Source organism: Ambystoma mexicanum, chromosome 5q (assembly GCF_040938575.1).
Source record: "Ambystoma mexicanum isolate Mex_15411 chromosome 5q, UKY_AmexF1_1, whole genome shotgun sequence".
NCBI lineage: Eukaryota > Metazoa > Chordata > Amphibia > Caudata > Ambystomatidae > Ambystoma > Ambystoma mexicanum.
The window spans coordinates 686,734,653-686,757,628 of NC_090933.1; the positions used below are offsets into that span (position 1 = coordinate 686,734,653).

The window sequence follows — 22,976 nt, forward strand, 5'->3', positions numbered from 1 at the left end:
CAACTAAATCTTTGTGGTACAGACTGATACCAAAGGGGATTTATTGCATATACCTGTAGTCTTAATCTTCTGTAGTGCTCCCTAAGGGAACTGCATAGGATTCTGCCTAACAGAAAGGACTGATGACTGTGTGGGTGGAGAGGGGAGTGTTAGTAGTGTGGCTTGGACTAGTAGTGGGGAGGAGGAGGAGGAGGAGGAGGAGGAGGAGGAGGAGGAAGAGGAGGAGGAAGAGGAGGAGGAGGAGGAGGAGGAGGAGGAGGAAGAGTAGTAGTAGTAGTGTGGAGTGGAGAATAGTTGTAGAAGTGGTAATGTGGAGAGGGACAGAATAGTTTTGTGGAGGAGGGTAGTAGTGGTATGGGGAGGGTAGAAGTAGTGTTTGTAGTATGTAGAGTGGGAGTAGTAATTGTGTGGATAGGAGAAGCAGTAGTGTGGAGACGGGAGTGGCAGTAAGGTGGTGAGTAGTAGTAGTAGTAGTGTGTAGGAGGGAGAGCAAGCTGGTAGCAGGGAGTAAGATTGGAGGGTAGAGGAAGATAGTAGAGAGAGGGACAAAGAAGACAGTATCGGTAGTGGAAGGGGAGAGACGGTGGGTAGAGTACAATGAGGCAAAGGAGAGCGACAGACCGATCTAGGAAGAGGAACACTAGGACGCGAACGTTATAAATCAAGTGGGTCCTGAGCATTTGAGATGCAAAAACCCATAACTGACATCACATTGAGGGAATTTAGAGCAGGGGCAGCCTAGATTGCTCCTTGGGCCTTTAGGCCATCACACTTAGCTAAATAGTTTGGTAGATAGTAATGGTTACCAATCTCCAGCAACAAACCCTGGGTAGATGGACCCCTGCGTTAGTGAGAGAACGCCCATCTCTAGATGAGATGGAAAGGGACAGGCCCTAGAAAGCCCTTCGATTACTAAAGCAATCAAAACCCTTGAACTGTTCATGTGTTTGTGTGTTCTTGAGACCTTCTGTGACAGCCTTTGTGATGTGCACTGGACAGGCCGGTGGTAGTGAACCATGGTTGCAACGTTTTCCAGTGCACCGTCTTTTTTACTGCGAGAAGGCTGATGCCATTTTCAGTACCACTTATTCAAAATAGCTTCCCATCATGGTCTAATTTCTGTCCTTTCACCATCTTGATTTTTGGCCTTCATCATGACTTCTTATGCCGGAAAGTTCATAATAATGCCATGCACTTTTGCGGGGTCCTGCTCAGGACATTCGTGCAAGTGGTTCGTGTGGCTGAACTAGTTGATTGGTTTGGGACTCTTATCTCACTCCACATTTCTCCCATGGGCTGTTTTTACTGGGCAGATGTGGAATAGCTGGCTGTCCATGAATATTATGCTCTGTGTGCCATGTAACCGTATTACTTATTTTCCCCATCATACTCTGTTTGACCTTGTAATAAATTGTACCTATTTAAGTATACTGGAGTGGTGCTTTGTCTTTTGGGATTATTTGTACCTCTGCGCCAAACTTCCTCCCTAAAGTGAAGGTTTTCTGCTCTGCTATAGCTACCACTGGTGAGTTTGGCCTTTCCTTTTGGGTGACACACTGCTCCACCAGTAGGTTAGATGATTATATAGCCCTCACCAGAGGGTTGCACAACAATCTCTATAACACACTCACATTTGTGTTTTGAGGGTATGAGTAAATGTACAATATATGCTTCTATGTAAATACCTTGTTCCTTCTTGAAAGAGTATGGTTGGCTAGCAACCATCCTTGATTTCATGGTGGTCAAATCAATTTATGAGTTACACATTCAACTTTGTGCTTCACCACGACATTGAGCTGCTGATGAAAATTGCTTATCTTTGGTATCGATGAGTTCATTAGGTAAATTAGAATTAACAAACTTGTTGAAACTGTGTGCTGTTTTTAATTTGTTAAATCATTCCTAAAACCAGATACAGAAACACGTGAGGATGTGAGGCAAATGTATCCTGACCCTCCCAAGGATGATCAAACATTAGATATCCAGCAGCAAGCATTGCTGAGAGAGCAACAGAGGAAGCTTAATAGAATGAAAAAAGGCATACCTGAAGGTACGTTTTTTAAAAATGGAAATACACAATTCTGAATATATTTTATTGACACCCTACATTTTGTTTCACAAACCCTTTATAAATTGTTATTCTAAAGCATGGGGGCTGGCATGCATTCACATGCTCATGAATATTCCCCATCATCTGGCTGGGACTCCTCAGTAAAAGACAAAACGTTTTCACTTTAAAACTGTATTTCTCCTCTAAACCAATCGCTGTACTCTGGGTCTTACTGCCCCCAACCAATGACAGTCCTCTCCCCAAGCTCCGACCCTGGTGGCCTTCTTCTGATTTGTACCCCATGCTTCAGTGTTGGGAGTCCTCTTAGTGCTCTCCAAGCTTTTTTCTAAATATTTTTTCTAAATATTTCAAGTTTTTGGATAAAATGTAAAGTTTTTTGACCTATTTTAGAATTTATCGTTCAACCGTACAACAACTACCGGCAGCCCGGACCCGCGTCGTTGAAGATCAAGCTTCGAGGATCTTCATTGGGAGGCCCAGGCTTGGGCCTACTTCGTGCCTTTTCACCATGACCGAGGAGAAGATGCCCCTTCAAGCTTTGCCCAAAATGCGGACTAAAACACCACAATTCTCTTTACTGCCTGCATCTGGACCATTATGAGGAGGAATGCAAGGTCTGCTGTTGATCAGGCTTGCCGCAGGGCCGGCCAGTCCCACAATCGAACTCCCTCGGATAAGAGGTGAAGGTCCTTTGAGGACGCCCCGCCTGCTGGGCACCATAAGAAGGCAAGGCCGCAGGCCATGGATCCCACTGGGTTTGCTGATGTTGCGGCTCGGGATAGGCGAGGACGCCATCAGCGACCAGATCCATGATGAGCCCACTAGCAGGAGTCACGCACTTGAAGAGAAGATCCACCCCTTTGAAACTCTGTGTAACATCGCTGGGTAAGGCGACAAAGGAGATATCCAAGGTGGGCCCTTCTCTACCTCCATCGACATCTCAACCAGTCAAGACAATGCCATCAACTGCATCAACTGCCACCTCAAAGATGACTGCTGTTGCCACGTCGTTGTCACCGTCAACAACCTCGTTGACTATCGCTACTTCTTCAAAGGGAGGACAGACCACAAAGGTGGTGCCCAGTCACAGGAGCGACTACTCAGCATTTGTCCTTGCCGCCACAGCAAGGATCCTCCAAGGTTGCGGTGAAGTCCTCTGGAAAGGGGACAGCAACCTCTCGCCCCTCTACCTCCCCGAAAGACTCAGGAACAGGGAGTGAGTAAGACTCTGGTGACCCCCTAGGAGGGGTACAGATCTAGGAGCTGAACCAAGTGTGCCGGGGCACATTTATACTAGCTCTGATGCAGGTGCCGACCTACCCGAGGGCTACTATTCAGACCACGAAGGGGGTCAGGGACCCTGGTTGGAAAATGGTTGGCCTCAAGGTGAACCCCATCGCCTAATGTTCCAGCCCGGAGCTACCAACTCCTATTCTTTATACACCTCAACCCAGGGACGTTTTGTTGGACATTCTAACCATGCTGCACATGCTGGTAACAGAAATTTAGCAAAGGCCCACACCAGGCCATGCTCTGTCTGGAAGTCCTCCAAGACCGTTTCCAGGAAGTCCCTTGAGGCGCAAAAGCAGCGCGAAGGACTCTGCTGGTCCAAGGCACACCCAACGCTGCCACAGGCTTGGACCCCAGTAGCGTATCCTGCCACAGACACGGGCATGAATATGGCGATGGACAACGATGAGGCCTATGACTTTGTATCAGCGGACAGAGAGCCAGCAGGCGCAGATGACCACACAGGGCTTCTCCACCGGATTAGCCATTTGATGATGTCCAGGGCCTCCGAACATTTTCAGCTGGTGCCTGAGGAGACGAAAAAGGAAAGGTTGCTTAATCAGCGGCACGAGTCCAGGCTATCATGTCCGTTCCTTTGTTGGGCGATATCTGGGATGAAAGCTTAGTGCTGTTGAAGAGTCCGAGCACTGCCGTGTCCAGTCGGAACAGGCTTGAAGAAAGTGTTCCGGACTCGACCCCCAAGTGCCTGAGGTCTCAGCCTTTTCCTGACACAGTGGTCTCGCCTGCGGCTAGGAAACGCTCTGCAAATCTGTCATCCTCATCCATGGTACCCCCGGACCAGGAGGTAAACAAACTGGACGCTATGTGAAAGATGATTATCTATACGGCTGCCAGCACCATTAAAGCTGCTAACGCTCTAGCCATTTTGCCATTCTACAACCAGGAGCTCTCGTATAAGATGGTGCTGATTCTTGACTTCCTATCTGAGGACAAGAAGGCAGAAGCTTTTGAGTTGTTCCAGGAGGGGGAGGTAGCCTTGAATCACGCCATCCAAGTGGCGGTGGACATCGCGGACACTGGATTTCATCAGATCATAAACTGAGTGTCTCTTCTTCGCTGGGATGGTTGAAAGCCACCAACTTCAGGCTGGACTTTCAGTCTAAGGTGTTGGACATGCTATTTGACAGGGAACCTGTTTGGCAAGATGGTTGACGAGCCTCAACTCATCAAGACTGACACAGACGGCACGTTGACTGCGCACCCTGCAGCAACGTCGGTCGTCCTTTCGTTCCTCATGGGGAAAATCTAGCAGATCCTCCTAGGGATACACACTGCCCCTTATTGGCAGCCTTCCCATTCCATGATTCACGAAGCGTAAAGAGGCCCCTTGCAGGCATACGGCAGCAGAGGACAGTGCCTATGCCGCCCACATCGCAGGGCCCTGACACCTAACCAGGCCTGAACCGGCCGTGGACTGTCCCCCACTAGTGCACCCCAGTGGAAGGCCGGCTGACTGACTTAGTCAGCGCCTGGAAGACCACCACCGACAGATGGGTGCTCTCGGACAGGGACACACCTTGGCGTTCCAACGCAGGTGTCCCTGTTAGCCATGCTAACAAATGGGGCAATAGAACACGTTTCCCAGCACTTCCAGGGCTCAGGAATGTACTCCATATATTTTCTGGTCCGAAAGAAGACTGGAGGCCGATCCTTAGCCTGCAACGCCTCAAGTCCCAGCAGTTCAGGATGGTCATGTGACAGCAAGTGCTCGGCCAACTGGAGGAAGGAGACTTCCTGGCTTCACTTGATCTGGAGGACGCATACTTCCACATCCCCATTCATCGGAAGCACTGCAAGTTCCTGCGGTTCATGGTCCAGGGGCCGCACTATGAATTCAAGGCACTTCCCTTTGGCCTGAAATCGTCCTGAGGGTCTTCACAAAGTGTTTGGCTCTGGTGGCGGCGCATCTTCGTCTCGAGGGCATCCATGTTTACCCATACCTGGACAATTAGTTGGTTTGGTCCCGCTCCCATGCTCTGGTGAGCCAGCACACAGCAAGGACTGGGCGTCTGCTGACAGGTCTGAGATTCTCCATAAATTATCCAGTCCTGCTTGGAGCCATCGCAAAACTTTCTGTTCCGGTGGCACGTGTCAACAGTGACTTGCCTGGCAGCTCCATTAGAAGAGAGGGTGGTAGCCATCCTAGGGAAGGTGCAGCGCCTGTCATCGGCACAGTCTGCTACGGTGTGGGCATTCAAGTCACTGTTAGGCATGATGTCTTCCTGCATCAACATCGTCTGCCTTTGCAGACTACAGATGAGGTCTCTCCAGGGGTTTCTCGAGGCAAGATGGATGCAAGTCTCGGGATCCTGGACAGACAAATCCCCTCAAACGAGGAGTTCCGATGAGCGATACAGTGGTGGCAATACAGTGGTGGGGACGTACCCTCTCATCTCATGCAGGGGCTCCGTTCCAAGAAACTCCTTACCAGGAGACAGTCATCACGGATGCTTCCCTGCAAGGTTGGGCAGCTCATACTGGACAGTTGTATGCCAGAGGACTCTGGCTACCAGAAGAAAAGACCCTTCACATCAACGTCCTGGCGCATCGGGCCGTCTTCTGGGCCCCAAAGTCCTTCCTGACGTCGATGAGGGGCAAGGTGGTGTGGATCTTCATGGACCACACCACCACCATGTTCTACATCTGGAAAGCTGGGCAGGACGCTCTCTCCGGCACTCTCCAGAGAGGCCCAGGATCTGTGGCACTGGGCCATTCATCAGGACATGTTCCTCGTCCCCTTTCACCTGGCGGCCACTAAGAACACCATCACAGACTCGCTCCACAGGGAACTATGTTCTTGCCATGAGTGGCAGCTTATCCAGGACCAGGTTGATCTTCTGTTCCTTGAATGAGGTCAACCCCAGATCGATGTCTTTTTGACAGCGATGAATTCCAAGTGTCAGAGGTTGGCCAGCAGGTTCCCACAGCCAAGGAGCATGGGGGGATGCATTCTCGTTCCCGTGGGAAGGACTGTTTCTATACGCTTTTCCTCTGTTATCACTCCTGCTACGAGTGATCAACAGACTGAGACGGTGTCACTGCAAGAGGAGTCTAGTAGCTCCGGCATGGCCGTGACAAATCTGGTATCCAGACCTGCTGCGTCTGTCAGCGGTTCCATCCATCAAGCTGCCACTACTTCTGGACCTCCTGTCCAAAGAAGGTGTGATTCTGCACCACAAACCAGCATTGCTGAACCTCAGGGCCTGGTTGCTGCAGCCATAGGGTTTGGACAGTATGCTTTACCTGCCGAATGTAAGGACATCCCCGCCAGGCCCTCTTCAGCATTGACTTGCTACGGCCATAAGTGGAAGTGTTTCTCTGTGTGGTGCCAGGCTCAGAAAATGACCCCTCTGCATGCTACTGCTCTGCAGCTCCAAACATACCTTGGAACTGGCTCATGCCCATATCAAGGTGCATCTAGCTGCCATATCCTGTTATACCAGTGCACCGGGGTTTGCCTTCTCTTTGGTCACACAGACTCGCCAAGGAGTTCCTCAAGGTACTCTTCAGGACTTTTCCACTGGTGAAGGCTCCTTGCCGGGCTTGGGAGCTCAATGTGGTCTTGACTAAACTCATGGGGCCGCCCTTTGAGTTGATGCATCAGGCCCTGCTCAAGTTTCTATCGTGGAAGACAGTATTCCTCATGGTGATCCAGGCCCTGTCATTCAAATAGCTGTACTTGTCCTTCCATGCTTCAAGGGTGGTACTGCGTACACACCCCACCTTTATGCCAAAGGTACTGTTGGAGTTCCATGTACAGGATAACCTCCCTTTAAATCAGTTTTTAAGACTTAAAAGGAATAGCTCAAACAAAGAGGATTTCCTGGTGACAGCCAAGAAAATGCAAACAAATCTGGAATCAAGAGGCTACCCAAAACAAATAACTAAGCCAGCACTAAAAAGAGCGAAAAATAACCACATAAATCCCTCCTGGAATACAAAGAACATAGCTCTCAAAAGAATCAAGATGCAAAACTGGTGTTTAACACATACAGTAATTTGTCCAATAAGGTCAAAAAAATCATCTTAAACTGGTCCGTGCTTGATAAAAGTGAGATTCCTGTACCTAGACCTACTGTGGCATTTAAACAAAGTAAAAATATCAAAGACCTTATAACCCGGAATTACATTACTCCGAAAATCCAGCAAAAGAAGAAAATGACAGAAATGTGGAATAAGCCCCCAATATCGGGCAACTTCCCATGTGGACACTATCTATTGTAACTCAACAAGCAGAAGCACATAAGTTGACCTTGGTTTACGATCTCCATGGAAACAAAATACACATGAACTGTAACACCAATATGGTAATCTATGCCATATGGTGTCCATGTAAAAAAAACTTTATATCGGCAAAACCGATAGAAAGGTAAAACTTAGAATTGGCGAGCACAAGAGCTGTCTTTTTTTTTTTTTTCATAAACAAGCCCAAGGTGGGAACCTCAACCTTCAGTGGTACCTTGAGGTGGAAACATAATACAACAAAAAATGGTACCAGGAAATGAGGGGAACATATGTATATATTTTGTCCTGGAATGAACTATTATCAATAATGATTTGTTTCTTGCTTTTTTTGGAACCATTAACAATAAAATGGAAAAGAAGTGTACTATCGAAATAAATAGTACCTTTTGTGACACCTTAGCACATTTATATAACTTTTAGATGTTCGATTAGTGAATTAATGTTTGAATGCCTGAGTAGTAAAATGTTTTTTAAGAATTGATTAAATGATTTCATAAAATGTTTTTTATACAAATCTAAATAAAATGAAAATGATGATTTGACTTTTGCATTCCCTTGCCTTCCTCTTTCAGTTGTTTCCCTCATTTCCTGGTACAATTTTTTGTTGTATTATGTTTTTTTTTCATAACATTTTATTCGATTGTTTTATTGCTTTAAAAAAAAAATCACAACAATGCATCAATTATGAGTTTTCACAGTAGAATGTTTCTCGAAATATTTGTAGCTTGCGGGGACTGCTGATGGCTTTGTCGCCGTTATCAAGAGCTATTTTAAGAATAGAACGGCTAATGTCCCACTGGTGGACCACTGGGTGGAATACATGCATACAGCAGAAGATATCAAATGGACCGTCCTGTACAAACTTTTGCCAGCACAGATGCCAATAGAGACAAATGTCTACTAGTGCGGAAAGAAAAGAGGATTTTCCTGACTAAAAGTGCCATTTCAGGTTTAAATGAAAAAATGGACTGTCTTAATATATAACAACTCAATAGCCTGCATCCACTCCGAGCTATGAGTGGTACATCTCCACCATTCCTGAGAACGCTATGCCATTTGGCATAACGCTTCTGCAAATAAGGCTTTATTCTTCTCCTGTGATTAACAACATATACACATGCCCAGTTATGCTTGCATGCTCTTGTGTTTTTCTCCCCCTAAAAACCTCTTGGTTTCAAAAGACCATCTACCCAAGAAGTACTAACGTGTTCTGCTTTACAATTAACCAACAAGGTAAGATACCTGTGTTGGCTCATAGCCACACATCGAGGAGGCCGACTTAAGCAGTGTCAGCCTGTTTCGTAGCCGGAGGGATCTCCACTCCCATCAGAAACAAGGGGAGGAGGCCCTTTACATAACGTTGTAATCCTGACCTATCGGTAACACGCTAGAGTGTACGCTCTTCTGTACTTTAGGAAGACGCCAATATCACATGATTTGTGCACCTTGGGACACGCCCACTTCAGACCACTGCACGCGTGAGGACCACAGCGGCTAGATCGGGTAAGAGTGAATAAGATTCTCGGGTGACTGTCGTTGGACTACACGGCTTGCGCTAGCCAGGTGTTTGGCAGTCATCTTTCTGCCATACCTCCCCGCTCCTAGCTGCATGCATACATATCACCCCTCACGTCCATGCTTTATGGTTTCTTCCCTGCAGCAGTCCGCTGTTTCCGCACGTCGGTCACATTTTCTAACAGACGCGTGCAGCGACTGGAAGACTAGCGCTGATTCCCAGAAAACAAACCAGGTGTTCTCTGGCTCTTTGACGTCTGCCCTCACTTCGCACATAGGATCAGGGAAAGCAACAAACAACCAGCTGTTAAGCTGTATGGGACTTTGTGATAAGACTCAAGGTAATCACAAGATTAGTATGGTATAGAAGGGTGACTAAGGCACACAGCGAATTTCATCTTTCTCTCCCCATACCCCCAGTCCTCTCATGCTATGTCTGACGCCTGCAACAAGTGGAGTTAGCCAGTTAAATAGCACCCATTTGTGTGCTTTCTCCTTTCAGAAAGATCCGCAGCTGACGCTGTATTGGTGGACGATCATTGCCTCTTTTCAGAGATAGAGTTAACCTGCCTCAGCATACCCCGAGGCCATGCCTACCAGTGGGGAAAACTCCATCTACCACTAACCAGATGGTAAACCCTTCCTTCACAAACAATGGTAACATGACCCTGTTGTATTCTGTGGGTCATTTCAAGTGTCTACTTGCAATTGGATACTGCAACTGTGAAGGGCTAAGACATAGCGAGATCTCCAATAAAGCAACACAGTTTGACTCTTTGGTTCAGACTCGATCAAGAGTATTGCCCCAGAATTGTCTCTTTTCTCCAATTTTCTGTGATTTCCTAAACTTGCCCTAGTGTTAAGTTCCACTTACTAAAGCCATGCCGGTTTGATATCGCAGATCCGGGGCTGTTAATTAAACAGCGACTGGCATGACATTTGGACAGTGTTCCTTATTGTCTTTTTTTCTCTCTCTCTCCTCTTTTTCATGTAAAACGTGGAATCACCAGGTTTTGCGTCGTGGACGCGCCATCAACTTAACGCTATCAGCTCTTCGGTGCTGCACTTTTTTTTTTTTTTTGGCCTTTGACATTTTTGCTGATTGTCAATTCTATAAACTGAGCAGTCACTAGATGGGCCTTACTTTGATGTAAAGCAGATGATTTGGTGCTTACTGTCTTTACAGTGTATATTGTGTAATTGTTTGACTACCCCGGACAGTTCCCACAAATTTCCCTGCACTTATTTTGCACTTTTGTTTGTTGGAAAGAAACCTGTTGGATGAGTTGTGTTGAGAGTATGTGTGTGAAGTGGTTATGGTGAGAGTGAGTGAAGTGTTGCATGTAAATCTTTTTAAATGTGCATATTTGCACAAGCAGACAACACTTTTTTGACACCAGACACTAGAGGGCGTCACATTTGTGAGCCCATTATACCAACTAAACTACTGTGTTTTTATTTTTGCACTGTTGAATGATGGTAGAGCAGAAATCCAGGAGTTTACCCGTTTAGTGTGACTGCATCACACGCTCCTGTATTTGAAACAATCTACCTCAATTTCCTGCTAGTGAAATACAATTCCTTTACTGTTTGTTGGTTAATATATGATTGTTTGTGTACATTAATAAAATTGTATATTTTTTCGAGATTTTGCTATACTGCTTGATAATTTAATGCACTAGGAGGCAGTCTCCCTCACGAGCACCTTGGTTTATCTGTGGTGTTTACCTGTCTATATTGGAGATTGATGCCCACCTAACCCTAATGTTTTGTTTTAAAGGTTGTTTATCTTATTGAGGGTTGGTTAGAAGTGGGTCTCCCACTCCCTCTACCTCTCGTTGTGTTGTTGTTACCTTCGGAGTTCCACCTCAAAGAGCCTTTGGTGTTACCGGTTTTCTTCCCGAATCTGTCATCACCAGCGGAGAGGGCCTTCCATTCGCTGGGTGTTGCTAGTGACTTGAAGTTTTACATGGCATGCACGAAGTGTTTTCGGAAGACTTCTCAACTGTTTCTCAATTTTGGACCTGTGAATCAAGGAAAGGCCTCGTCGAAGGCTTCCATTTCCAGGTGGCTCTCCGGCTGCATCATGCACTGTTATCGACTGGCTAACAGACGCCATTCAGGCCAGCTGAGAGCTTACTCCACCAGAGCCATCGCAGCAACATCATTTCTCTTTGTTGTGCCCCTGCTCGACATCTGCAGGGCTGCTACGTGGAGGTCCACGCACACCTTCACAAGGTTCTACTGCATCGGCTGGGATTCCAGGGAGAAGTCCTGAGTCGGCCAAGCGGTGCTACTCAACCTATTGGTTTGAGGTGAGTCTATTCCAGAGCTGAGTGTTCTTGCTTCTGTTGAGACTTGCCACCTCCTGTGGTTGTGTATATGTACTTCTGTGTAATTGTTATTCATGAGCATGTGAATCCATGCCAGACCCCATGTTGGAGAAGGTTTAAGTTACTTACCTGTAACTATTGTTCTCCAGCATGGGTCTGGCATGGATTTGCATGTGAACCCTCCCTCCTGCCCCTCTGTGGCTCTTCTTGGTTCATACTGCCACTTTATGTGCTTTCCGAATCTGAAGATGGCCACCAGGGGTGGAGCTTACGGAGATGACTGTCATTGGTTGGGGGCTGTATGACCAGAGGACAGTGATTGGTTTAGAGGAGTAATACAGTTTGAAAGTGAATGTTTGTTTTTTCTTTTACCGAGGATATTCATGAGCATGTGAATCCATGCCAGACGCATGCTGGGGAACAATAGTACCACAAACTTGAACAAAGTGCAGTCAAGGATTTTACTGGCACTGACCTGGCCCCGATGCAACTGTGAGAAGAGTTTGAGAAACCCCCCAGTCACCCTGCTCTCCCGATCTTGTACTGGATCCGGAGAGAACAGGATCTCTATGAAAGCCTCTGGTGGGTGGGGGGGAGAACCCTGGTGGTCTGAAGTCCTCTGGTAGATCGGGTAACTCCTTCGGTGGACTCAGGGTGCAGCTATGTGATGCACGGAATATGCTGATGACCATGGTTCTGGTTCACTCATGCTGCAATGTAAGAGAAACCGGTAAGGGGAGTATGTCCCACACAGCAAGAAGTAATGTGATAAATGAGGTAGCTGTTACCACAAAGGTCTTCAGCTGGTCAATGTAGAAAGCTGGGTTGCGAGGTCTGGAGAGTGCGACTTCCGTGCTGAAAGAAAGGAGTAGTAGTGAGCGAATATGGTTGCAGTGTTTTATAGAACAGTGGAAAGGGGTAGGAGCACCTACCGAAGTGGAAGGATCTTTTGAGGCAAGAACACAAGTCTGCTGTAAATAACGGGCTTCGGTGTTTGTAGAGAAATAGCCGTGCTGCAAGATTGAGCGGGAGACTAGTAGAGAGACAGCCAAAATGCAGGGAAGGTTTGTTTATTCACCGAGGGAAATGGCTGCCGCGGAAGAGCTTGTTTTAAAGAGAGAACCCTGGGGAATGTCAGGCAGACTGCGGGAGAGAAAGTCAAGAAAGGGGGATGAGAGAAAGTTTTACTCTTATGACGGATGCCAGGAAATAAAGTTGCAAACTCATAGCGTTGCACTGCAAGAGTAGCGACGCATCGGAGTTCCGTCCGCTGCCAATGATATCTTCCTCCAACAGCCTTAGTGGGCGGAGACTTTGCGGGGAGAGCGGAGTGGAAAGACTGGAACGTTGCAGGGGACTTCGAGCGCCATGTTAGGGGAAGGCCGGAAAACAAGCACACTCCGCTTCCATCTGTTCCAGATGGACCAACCCTGCATATGGGCCATGACAAATAGTTACAGGTACGTAACTGAAACCATATACTGTTATTTGTTAAATGCAAAACTGCATCCGATATGGCCTTTTAGCGCTATCCACGCTCCAGTAACATCACAGGCACTGATTGGTAATACAATACAATTAGGTTTTCATTGTTGGCTGGTGTGTGGAACACAACCCAGCGCTGTGACCGATGGTCCACTGTATGATGTACAATGTTGAAGTGTTTCTTGCCAGACATGAAGGGCATGCAATTTACAAGAATGTACTTTGTTTCCTCAGCCATTCGGCATGTTTAGGTCTACTTCTTCCCAACCATCCAGCGAAGATTTTAGAATAGTATGATCTCTAAACCCATATAGTTAGATTTTTTAAATTTTGCTGAAACGTCTAGTCCCTAAACAACGCCTTCCCCAGCAATACTGCAAACCCAAGCATGGCCAACATTCCACGTGTATCTACTACCAACCATTAAACCTCTGAACCCCTCCATTAGACCCTTCAGATGTTTTATGACCTCACTGATAAGGTCATAGATCCACAGAATTTGGTAATCAGTAAAACATTTCACCATCAGATGCTTGAGTTAATGGAGTATAAGGCAATGTCAGCTAGATGTCAGCTAGAAAATACCTTTTGCAAAGGTATCCTTCCCTCTGTCCTCCAACATAGAAGAGATGACAAATCTGGTGCTCATATGCTGGAGGACTCTGAAAGGCAACTTTGTAACAAGCTCCTCCTATTAATCCTCCTATTAATCACCACAATGACACAAATTAAAGCTTAGTGGCTTGGAAACACTCCCTCCTCCCATTCTGACGCCTAGCTCTTACTGGCTGCAGACTTGATGTGCTCTATGCAAGGGTCCTTCTCGATGTTCTACTTCAGCTTAATGCATCTCGTCAAGCAAATACGGATGCACTACTGACAACTTGCAATCACCCGCTGTGGGAAAAGTTGATACAATTTGAATAAGGCCTCCATCTGTCAAGCAGCACCTGTTCCATTCACGACTCAATAATACCAGCTGAATTAAATGAATGTATTTTGTAACAGATATCTCGTACCAGGCTTGTATGTGGAAATACAAGTTTCTATTCTGCATAGAGAATATCCTGTACCTGTCGTTCAGTTCGACAGGCTTGTTCCTGCTGTTTGCAGACAAGGCTTCTTCTACCATGACAACAAAATCCCTAGTCATTCTAAACAAGCAGCCCTTAAAAGTCCTTTCAATCCTCCTCCCACTAAGGACAAGAGTGAAGTGGATCTTTGACTAGTTTGTGAGGCTTGCCAGACAGAAAAAACAGTCATCAAGCTAGATCAGGCAGCACTTGGTGCCAGAAGCAGTAGCATGCTGATCAAGTGGACTTATTCTCTCAGCCCTCTAAATAAGGATCCAAAGCCCAAGCAATGGCTGTGTCCTGCAAGCTCACTGCACTCCATTGGGGGATGGATCCAGTATGATTTGACAGCATCAGCCAACAGCTCCAGAGACCCTTGCATCTTTTTGGTGGTGGGGAAAGGTTTCCAGCTCTCCACCCCTCTTCCCATTCTGCACTTTTATTGCTGGGGTCTGTAACGCTCTTTTAGGAAGCAAAACATTTCTTGCAGATCTAGGCTAAGGGAGTACGTTCCTACATCTGAAAGGGGGAACTTGGGCTTCTTCTCAAGGTTATCTGTAGGACAGAAAGTGACATGCATGCCTGCCTACTGTCAAATACCTCCCTTCCTTCAATCTTTTTCCCCCAGGAGCAACTCAAGATGATCACCCTAGTGTTAAATACAGTGAGCTTTGTCTCAGGGGGACTTGATTGGTACAGTGGATCTGTAATATGTCTACCTTCATGTGCTGATGAAACCTTCTCCTTTTTTGTATTTTTGTACAGTAGGCAAAAGACAATGTGAATACAGAGCTCATTCCTTTCATCTCTGCACAGCCCTGTAGGTTTTTACAAGTCTGATGTTGATTGTGGCCCCTCACATACACCTTTTGGAAATCCACATTTCTGATGCTTGTGGATCTGCTTAGAATCGCATGCTGTGCATGAAGTCCTACATCTAGTGGTAATCACAGAGTTTTGCATCTTTTTTTCAAAGCGTGACTGTAACACTATCCCCAATGTGATGTGTAGTGTACCCAAAATCCCTTGCGCGTCGAGGTCCCACCAGATTATTTTTTTCAGCCAACCTGGTTGGTTGCTTATGCAGAGCTTGCAAGAGTTTTTATTGCTATATCTATTCCCACGGCCTACGGTAATTAAGTCAGCTTTGACATCCTTCTCAATGGCTGTATCGTGGATTACTGCTGCCGCCGACTATAACTGCTCGGCGACTGCTGTCCACATGTCCTCAGGCCTGGCCTTTACAGTAGGGAGAGTGGGGCCCTGTTTCTTTCTTCTCTCTGAGAATGCATTTCCTTCACCCCTCTTTCTCTTCTCATTTTGGCTGCTGCTAACTGCAAATTTCCCTTGATGGACACCCATCGCCGATGCAATATGTGTCTTCCTCGTGACCATGACAAGCACTTGTGTAAGGCCTATAAACTTTTTTGGCATAAGACTCTGGAAGACAGGCGGACTGAGCGATGGGCGGCCTACGCCATACTGGCCAAAATCTTTTCCCCCCCGCTGGCGCTTCGGACGAGGAATCCCTCGGCAGCCATGGCTCAGATTCAGAAGCCATAGGCCTCTGCGGAGCCTACGAGCTCCCATGTGCCCGTCCCCAACCCATATAGGCAGGCCGTCCGCACTTATATGCAGAAGTTACACCCCAGCGACAAGGGCACCCACACACCATGGTTACTTAAGCACACAACCCCTAATGCCTCTTCGACAGGGTCGTCAAAGAAGGCCTCAATGCCTGTAGGGGTGCCCGAAAAGTTCGGCGGCACCTTCTGCAACTTCACGATTCCCTTACCGCAACTGCGGCATGCGAATGGGCATTAAACTCCTTCCGGAACGTGCGATTCTCTTAAAACATCCACCATCGACCTGTCATCTAAAGGCGCTCGATTGATGAATGACTCTGTGGTGTCGCGGACCGCGGCAGTGCCTACAGGTGCTCCAAAGCCCTCTATGTCGTCAATTCAGCTTCCGAAGCTTCGCGAGAAGCTTTTGGTTACCATTTCACTGGCCAGAGACTCCAAAGAGACCCCCTCTCTCCTAGAGGACTATTCTGAGGCCTTACATAAGGGTTCTCCCCCTTCGGAGAGGTTTGAACAATGTATGGCTAAGATGGCTGAGTTCGACTTTTCAGACAGGTATGACAGAGCCTTGAAGAGACCTAGGGAAGTGGACTATTTGCCCATCCCCTCTAAATTTCAGAAACATCCCTTCCGCGGTGCCAAGTACCATCTTTGGAGCAACCACAGGGACACCATAATATGTTTGGGGATGACCTAACTTATGAAGGGTTTAACCTTTATGACCAGGACCCAGTCTATCAAGACCCAGACTGGAATCGGGCAGAGGACCAGAGCTTGTGGCACACACCGCCACATACCACTGACCCAGACGTCCTCTGTCTGGATCCCCCTACTGCCCCTCCATAGAGATTAGTCACCAGTTGACTACCAGATGCTGTTCAACTCCCTCTTAAAAAGAGCAGCTGACCATTTTAAAATTACTACGCACGAAGCCACCCCTCACTCGGACTTCATGGAGGCCATCCTCAAGGAAAAGGCTCTGGTTAGCCATTCTTTTCTTTTATTTTTTTTAAACAATTTTTATTAATTTTTTAAACAATCAAACAAAACATAAACCAAACCTGGCAGCACGTGTTATACAAATCACATAGCTTGTGTCATATTTGACCATAGCTGCCAACTACCCCATTTCCATCCCCCTTCCCTTGAGCCTATTCTGCTCTGCGATCTGCCATATCCTCTAGAGATGTTCTCCCTTCCTCGTCTTGGGAGGTGTCATCCCCACTTGAACCTGCTTGGGTGGGTCCCAATAATGTAGTCACCAGGTGCCTCCAGGCTGTTAATGTGTCTGCCTCTTCTTCTCCCCCTCTATTGGCTGCCTCGGTCCAGACTGCTGTTTCAGTTTCAGCCCATTTCTTAAGATCGTTCCACCAAACCTCTATCTTTGGTTTCCTGCATGATTTTCAGCCCATGGCGATTTTACGCTTATCCAATATGTAAGCTAGGTCTTTGAGTTTACCCACATGCTTTAGCTTGCGTGATCTACGGAACCCTCCCATCATGCAAGCCCACACTGACCCCACCACTAGCATGATGCCTTTTTCTGCTAGGCAGTGCGCCACTTCTTTCCAAAATTCACCAATTTCTGGGCACGCCCAGAACATGTGTGTCATACCAGAATTCTCTTCTCCGCGTTTGGGGCATATTTGTATTCCTGCGTTCTTTAATCGGGCTATCCTCTACAGGGTCATATATGCTCTGTGCGTTACATACAGCTGGATTTGTTGCAACTTTGCATTCCTGGACAGCTTTTTGTGGTACCTTTTTGAGCCCTTTCCCGCAGCCCCTCATTCATATTTTCGCCCACTTCCTCTTCCCATTCTCGTCTTAACTGGGTCACTTCCTTTCCTACTCTAGTCATTAATAGTTCATAGATTCGGGAGATCTCATGCCCTCCCTCTGCGATGTCGTATACAGTATCTATGACTGTATCTGGTTGGTCTTCTAGCTCTATTGCAGACCACGTTTCTTTCATCCATCGCACCATTCTGGTGTATGTAATGTATTGCCCTAGGTGTAAGCCCGTTTCCTCTACTAGTGCGTTAAATTCCAGTATTTTCCCATCCTGCCATATATCTCCCAGTGTTGCAATGCCCACCGGTTCCCAGTGTTTACGTATCCTCTTCCTCAACTGCACATCCCCTCTGGTCAGTGCCACTAGCGGTACCTGCGGAGAGCATTGGGTCGGGCTTTCCATGGCCTGGCAGGCCTTTCGCCACATTTGCCATCCTAATTCCAGCATTTTTTAGCACCCCTTTAGTTCTATTTTTTGTAGCCATGTCCATTCTTTTAGGAAGAATGGGGCACATTCTGACCTCAACAGCCTGTACTCGGCTGTTGCATCTTCCGATAGCCACCTGGCCACATATTGTAGCTGGCTGGCCAAGTGGTAGATTTCGAAGTTGGGGAGTTTTATGCCACCTTTATCATATGTATTCTGTAGTTTCCACAGGGCTACTCTGTTCCTGGTTTGTGCCAGATGAAGCCTCTGCATATCCCTTGGAGTCTAACAAAGAACCATTTGGATATCCAATATGGTATATTCCTGAAAAAGTGCATCAGCCTCGGTAATACTACCCGTTTCAACAAAGCCGCCCTTCCCGTCATAGCCAGTGTGAGCTTAGCCCAGAATTTCATGCTGTTCTCAATGTTTGCTACTGCCTTTTCTGTATTATATATATATGTTCATCCTCAACCGCATGATAGATGTCTATCCCCAGGTATCTAAAGGTTTTGGTCTCCCAGGGTATTTGTAGAATGGGTAGGTGCTCCCGCGGAATCCCTTTGTATCTCCCCAGGTGGAATATGCACAACTTTTTAGGGTTGACTGCAATACCCGAGAGCGACGCAAATCGCTCCAAAACTGCTAGGATATACTGTAGGTTTTGTTCCGGGTATCTCGTACAGCAACATATCATCTGCATACAATGATATCAGATGTGGCCCTCCCTTGGTGAAGATTCCCACCTCTTTGTATTGTTGTCTGAGGTATATGGCTAGGGGTTCTAGTGCAATAATATATAACCTTGGGGACCAGGGGCACCCCTATCTTGTACCTCTGCCAAGTTCCCATCTGTCCGAGATGACAGCTCCCGTCTTGAGACATGCCAATGGTGAGCTGCACAGTAGCTTCACCCATTTCATATATTCGGGCTCTATTCCATATTCCTGCAAGACTGCAATCAGCTACGGCCATCTGATCGAGTCGAAGACCTTAACTGTGTCTAAGGACACAATTGCAACTTCCTGCTCCCCACCCTCTGTTTGATCCACTACCCGGTGAAGCCTCCTAAGGTTGTCAGATATGCTTCTATGCGGGACATATCCAGTCTGATCAGGATGTATAAGTTTACTTATGACCTGTCTCAATCTCCCCGCCAACACAGCTGTAACCATTTTGCTATCCTGGTTCAGCATGGACAGCGGTCTATAGGATCCGCGGTCCGTGCTTGGTTTATGGGGTTTGAGGATCGGGATGATTATCGCCTCTCGCAGCGACTTTGGCAGCATTCCTATTTCAATAGCCTCATTCAGCATTGCCAACTTCGAGGGCAGCACCTCTGACTTATATGTTTTATAGAACTCGCTAGGGAGTCCATCCGCCCCCGGGGCCTTGCAGGTAGGTAGTGCATCGACCGTGCCTTTAATTCCTCCAGTATGATTGGGGCGTCTAAGTTCTCTCTCTCTTCAGTGCTCAGTTTGGGCAGGCCAATGTCCTTTAGTGTTTCTACTATCTCGGCCCATTCACTGCCCTTGGTATCTTCATACAATTGTTTGTAAAACTCAAGCAACCCTTCATTCACTCCCTCCTGAATACCCTTTCTTCCCATGTACTACTATGATAGTCTATCTTGGTGTCTCCCTTTTATACAACCATGCCAGCAGCCTCCCCGTTTTGTCCCCGCCAGCATGCTGTCTCTCCATGTATTTCTTATAATTTCAGTTACTTAGTTGCTCCCAGTGCCTTCACATGCTTGCCGTAATTTGTTTATAGTATCTGCCCTTTCCGGGGTGTCATCCCCTCTGCGCATGGCCACCTCAAGTTCCTCTTCTGCCTTCTGCAGCTCCTGCAATATGCCTCTTTGCCGCCCTCTGGATTTTGCCATCGCTGATCCCCTTACCACCACTTTGAATGCCTCCCATAGAGTGCCTGCCAATTTCACACTTCTGTTATTCTTCTCGAAATATTCTATTGTCTCTTCTCTCAGATCTTCTCTAAATACTGTATCCTTCAATTCCTCAGCCCGCAGCCGCCATGTTGGGATTCTGGCTCGTGGGGGGGGGGTTGGTGTTGCCATGTTAAGATCAGCGGTGAATGGTCTGAGAGGACTCTCGCTTTATATTCCGTTTGCACTACCTCTTCTATTATTTCCATGGAGACAGATCGTCCAGCCGTGTGTGCAAATTATGTGGGGCTCAGTATTGTCTATCATGTGGGTGGTGTAATCTCCACATCTTCTAATTTGAAGTCTCTTAATAGGGTCTTCAAGGTTCTGGCCGCCAGGGAAGGTTTATCTAATTTCCCATCTGACCTGTCTACCTTGGGATCCAACGTACAATTGAAATCACCTCCCCATATAACCGCTCCTCCTAGATAGGGGCATATTTTACCATATAAAGTCTTAAAGTAGGCCACAGTATCTTGGTTCGGGGCGTATGTGTTAATGATGCATATTTCTCTGTTTTCTATCAGGCGCTGCAGCGCTATCATCCTCCCATCCGGTTGCACCGCAGTTTGCAGTATTTGAAAGGGGACATGCGGTGCCACCCAGGTAATTACCCTTCTGGTGTATGCCGAGTATGTTGCCCCCAAGGTGGTTCACTTCCGTTTCTTACTTATCATTGCTAATTTCTCCCTAGTGAGATGAGTTTCTTTTAATAGGGCGATGTCTATTTTCTGTCGTTTCAGGTACATCATGACCTTATTTCTCTTCAGGTAACTATTTAGCCCCCTCACATTCCATGTAGCGATCTTAAGGTCTCCCATCATTCATCCATACCCAGACCTGCCACTATCCTCCTTTGTCTTCTTTATCTTCCGCCGCAGCGTGTTGTCATAGGCTCGTTCCCTAACTAAAATCACTGCACACCTCCCAACTCCCTCCCCTCCCTCCGCCCTTCCCGTTCCCAATTGTTGCCCCGTTACTCCCCTCCCCCCCAAACTTTTGCCCAGCTCCATCCCTGGATCTCAGGCCCCCCCACATCTAGTCCTTTCTTTGGGTCTAGCCGATACTCAGAACTCTGTGGGGAAGATACCGACCTAGCAGTATCTAACTAACTCACTCCTGTGGTTGCTAGCGCATTGTTTTGTTAACTCCTTATTTAGTGTCTAGGCAATAGAAGCCTCAATGTTTACATTCTCTGGCTCTTCAGAGATCACTATAGTCTAGTCCGTAGTCCAATTCACCAAACAATCATTACCCCCTCCCTCCAGTCCCATTACTTCTCTGTGGAGGCTTTGTTCACTTCTCTGTTCCGTCTCCCGTCTGATCTGTTGTTCCTGCTGGGCAATTTCGCTGGTCTAGCCATTTCTCTGCTTCCTCCGGGGTATCAAAGAAGTATGCTTTCCCGTTGTGTAACACTTTCAGCTTTGCTGGGTAGAGTAGCATGTATTTGTATCCGGCTTCATGCAGCCTCCCTTTGATGGACACATAGTTCAGTCGCTGCCGTTGCACCAAAAAGGTGTAGTCCGGGTATGCCGTGACCTTCGCCATTCCCCTGTTTATGGTCCCCCCTTTGCAGAAATGCTCCAGGATCTTCTCTCTCTCTCTGTAATTCAATATTTTGCAATTATTGGTCTAGGAGTGGCTCCTGGACGCGGCCGCCTAGTTATAGCTCAGTGCGCTCTTTCTACTGCGAATCCTTGGGTGAGTGCTACTCCGCTTATCTCCTGCAGCAGCATATTTTCCACGTAATTGGTCAGGTCCGAACCCTCTTTTCCTTCAGGAAGTCCCACAATACGGATGTTGTTTCTCCGTGCGCGCCCTTCCACTTCTTCGGCTCTGTTTTCTAGGTTGCACTCTTGCCAAACTTCGTGTTCGTTTTCATGTCCACTTCCAACCCACCAGTGCGCTCCGCTAACTTCCTGACATCTTGCCGCAAAAGGTTGACATCTATACTGACCGTATCAATTTTCGCTTCAAGCGAAGTCCTCAATTCCGCCATGGCCGTTTCAAGTTTGCTTTCCCACGACGTCTTGAGCTCAGCAATAGCGTCAAGGATCTGTTGATCACTTCTCGAGTGGTCTGTCGCTCCCTGCACCTCGGGTTTCTTGAGTCTCACCCCCTCTCCCTCTGGGAACGCTTTGGTGTAATCCAAGGAGTCCGGTGTGGCGTGACCCCTTATGTAGAGGTGGCTGGGCGAATTCTTTCCACACATGGTTTAACTGCCCGTGTAAGGGGCGGGGACAGTAAAAGAGCAGCCAGGCGGCTTTTAATATAATTTAATAAGAGAATGCAGGGGTGTGGCTATGAGGCTATGGACTAGACTGCAGGATTCGTGGACTCCCGAGATCCGACGCAGATCCGTGATACAACAGATCAGAAATATGCAGCTGCGGCAAAAAAAAAACAATCATGGGTCCATGAAGGTGCCGTGCACACTCTAAGCGCGGTTCACAAGCAGAAAAAGACCCCTATCAGAAACTACAGATACGGAGATGCAAGACCCACAGGACCGGAACATGGTGCCGGCGAGGAGCCAGAACAAAGGGCATTAAGACACAGGCACCCCTGCGGATTAGAGAGGTGGAGGAAAGCTGACAGGGCTGGCGCTGCGGAGCGCAGAAAACGGGGCACACGTGGCCCAATTCATTGTTGCGCCCGGAACTAAGCCTGCTGATACATTGTGGCTGCAAAGGCGCTTCCGTGAAGAGGAACGAAGCCTCCTGCTACATCACAACGACCGTGATACCTTTGAGGGGAGAAGTGAACCGGCTGACACATTGTAACTGCTACGGTGTCTTTTGGAAGAAAAAAATGTCACTTATCCAGATTACATCTAAACCCTTTCACCAGCACAGCGGCCCTAACGCCCGCCGGTCCTTTCGTGGCCAATCCTTCTCCTGCTTGCCACAAGGTCACAAGGTCATTACAGCTCAGGAGGCAACTTCCAGTACCAGCAAATAGGCTCCTGTAGGGGCATGGGCAGAGGTAGAAACTCTACTCCCAGAGACTCCCCGACCTCCACCTCCAAGTGACTCACCGGTACGGGTCCCCTACCACGCTTTCCAGGTCGGGGTCACCTGTCTTTATCCATGCCTGGGAGGGGGATCACTTCAGATCAGTGGGTACTAAAGACCGTTGCCCACGGGTATTGTATCGAGTTTCTACGACCACCTCATTGCCACCCACCAAGAAGC

At 47.5% G+C, this 22,976-nt stretch overlaps 1 protein-coding gene and 1 long non-coding RNA gene across 6 annotated transcripts in view; one reads left to right on the forward strand and one right to left on the reverse strand.

The window, feature by feature from the left end:
- Window positions 1-12,791, reverse strand: part of LOC138497593 (uncharacterized) — a 34,020-nt gene extending 21,229 nt beyond the window's left edge. The window contains exons 1-3 of one of the 2 annotated variants that reach the window (XR_011278618.1): window positions 12,408-12,791; window positions 12,264-12,330; window positions 11,951-12,185 (exon numbers count right to left, since the gene is read on the reverse strand). This is a non-coding gene — a long non-coding RNA (uncharacterized lncRNA). The remainder of the gene's footprint in view (window positions 1-11,950; window positions 12,186-12,263; window positions 12,331-12,407) is intronic. The other variant, XR_011278617.1, reaches the window with a different exon arrangement.
- The window catches only part of CSPP1 (centrosome and spindle pole associated protein 1), a 1,841,309-nt gene that overhangs the window by 1,460,222 nt on the left and 358,111 nt on the right, over window positions 1-22,976 (forward strand). For all 4 annotated transcript variants that reach the window (XM_069621145.1, XM_069621146.1, XM_069621148.1 and 1 more), the window contains one exon: window positions 1,913-2,050. In XM_069621145.1, the coding sequence (XP_069477246.1) occupies window positions 1,913-2,050 (138 nt within the window). The remainder of the gene's footprint in view (window positions 1-1,912; window positions 2,051-22,976) is intronic.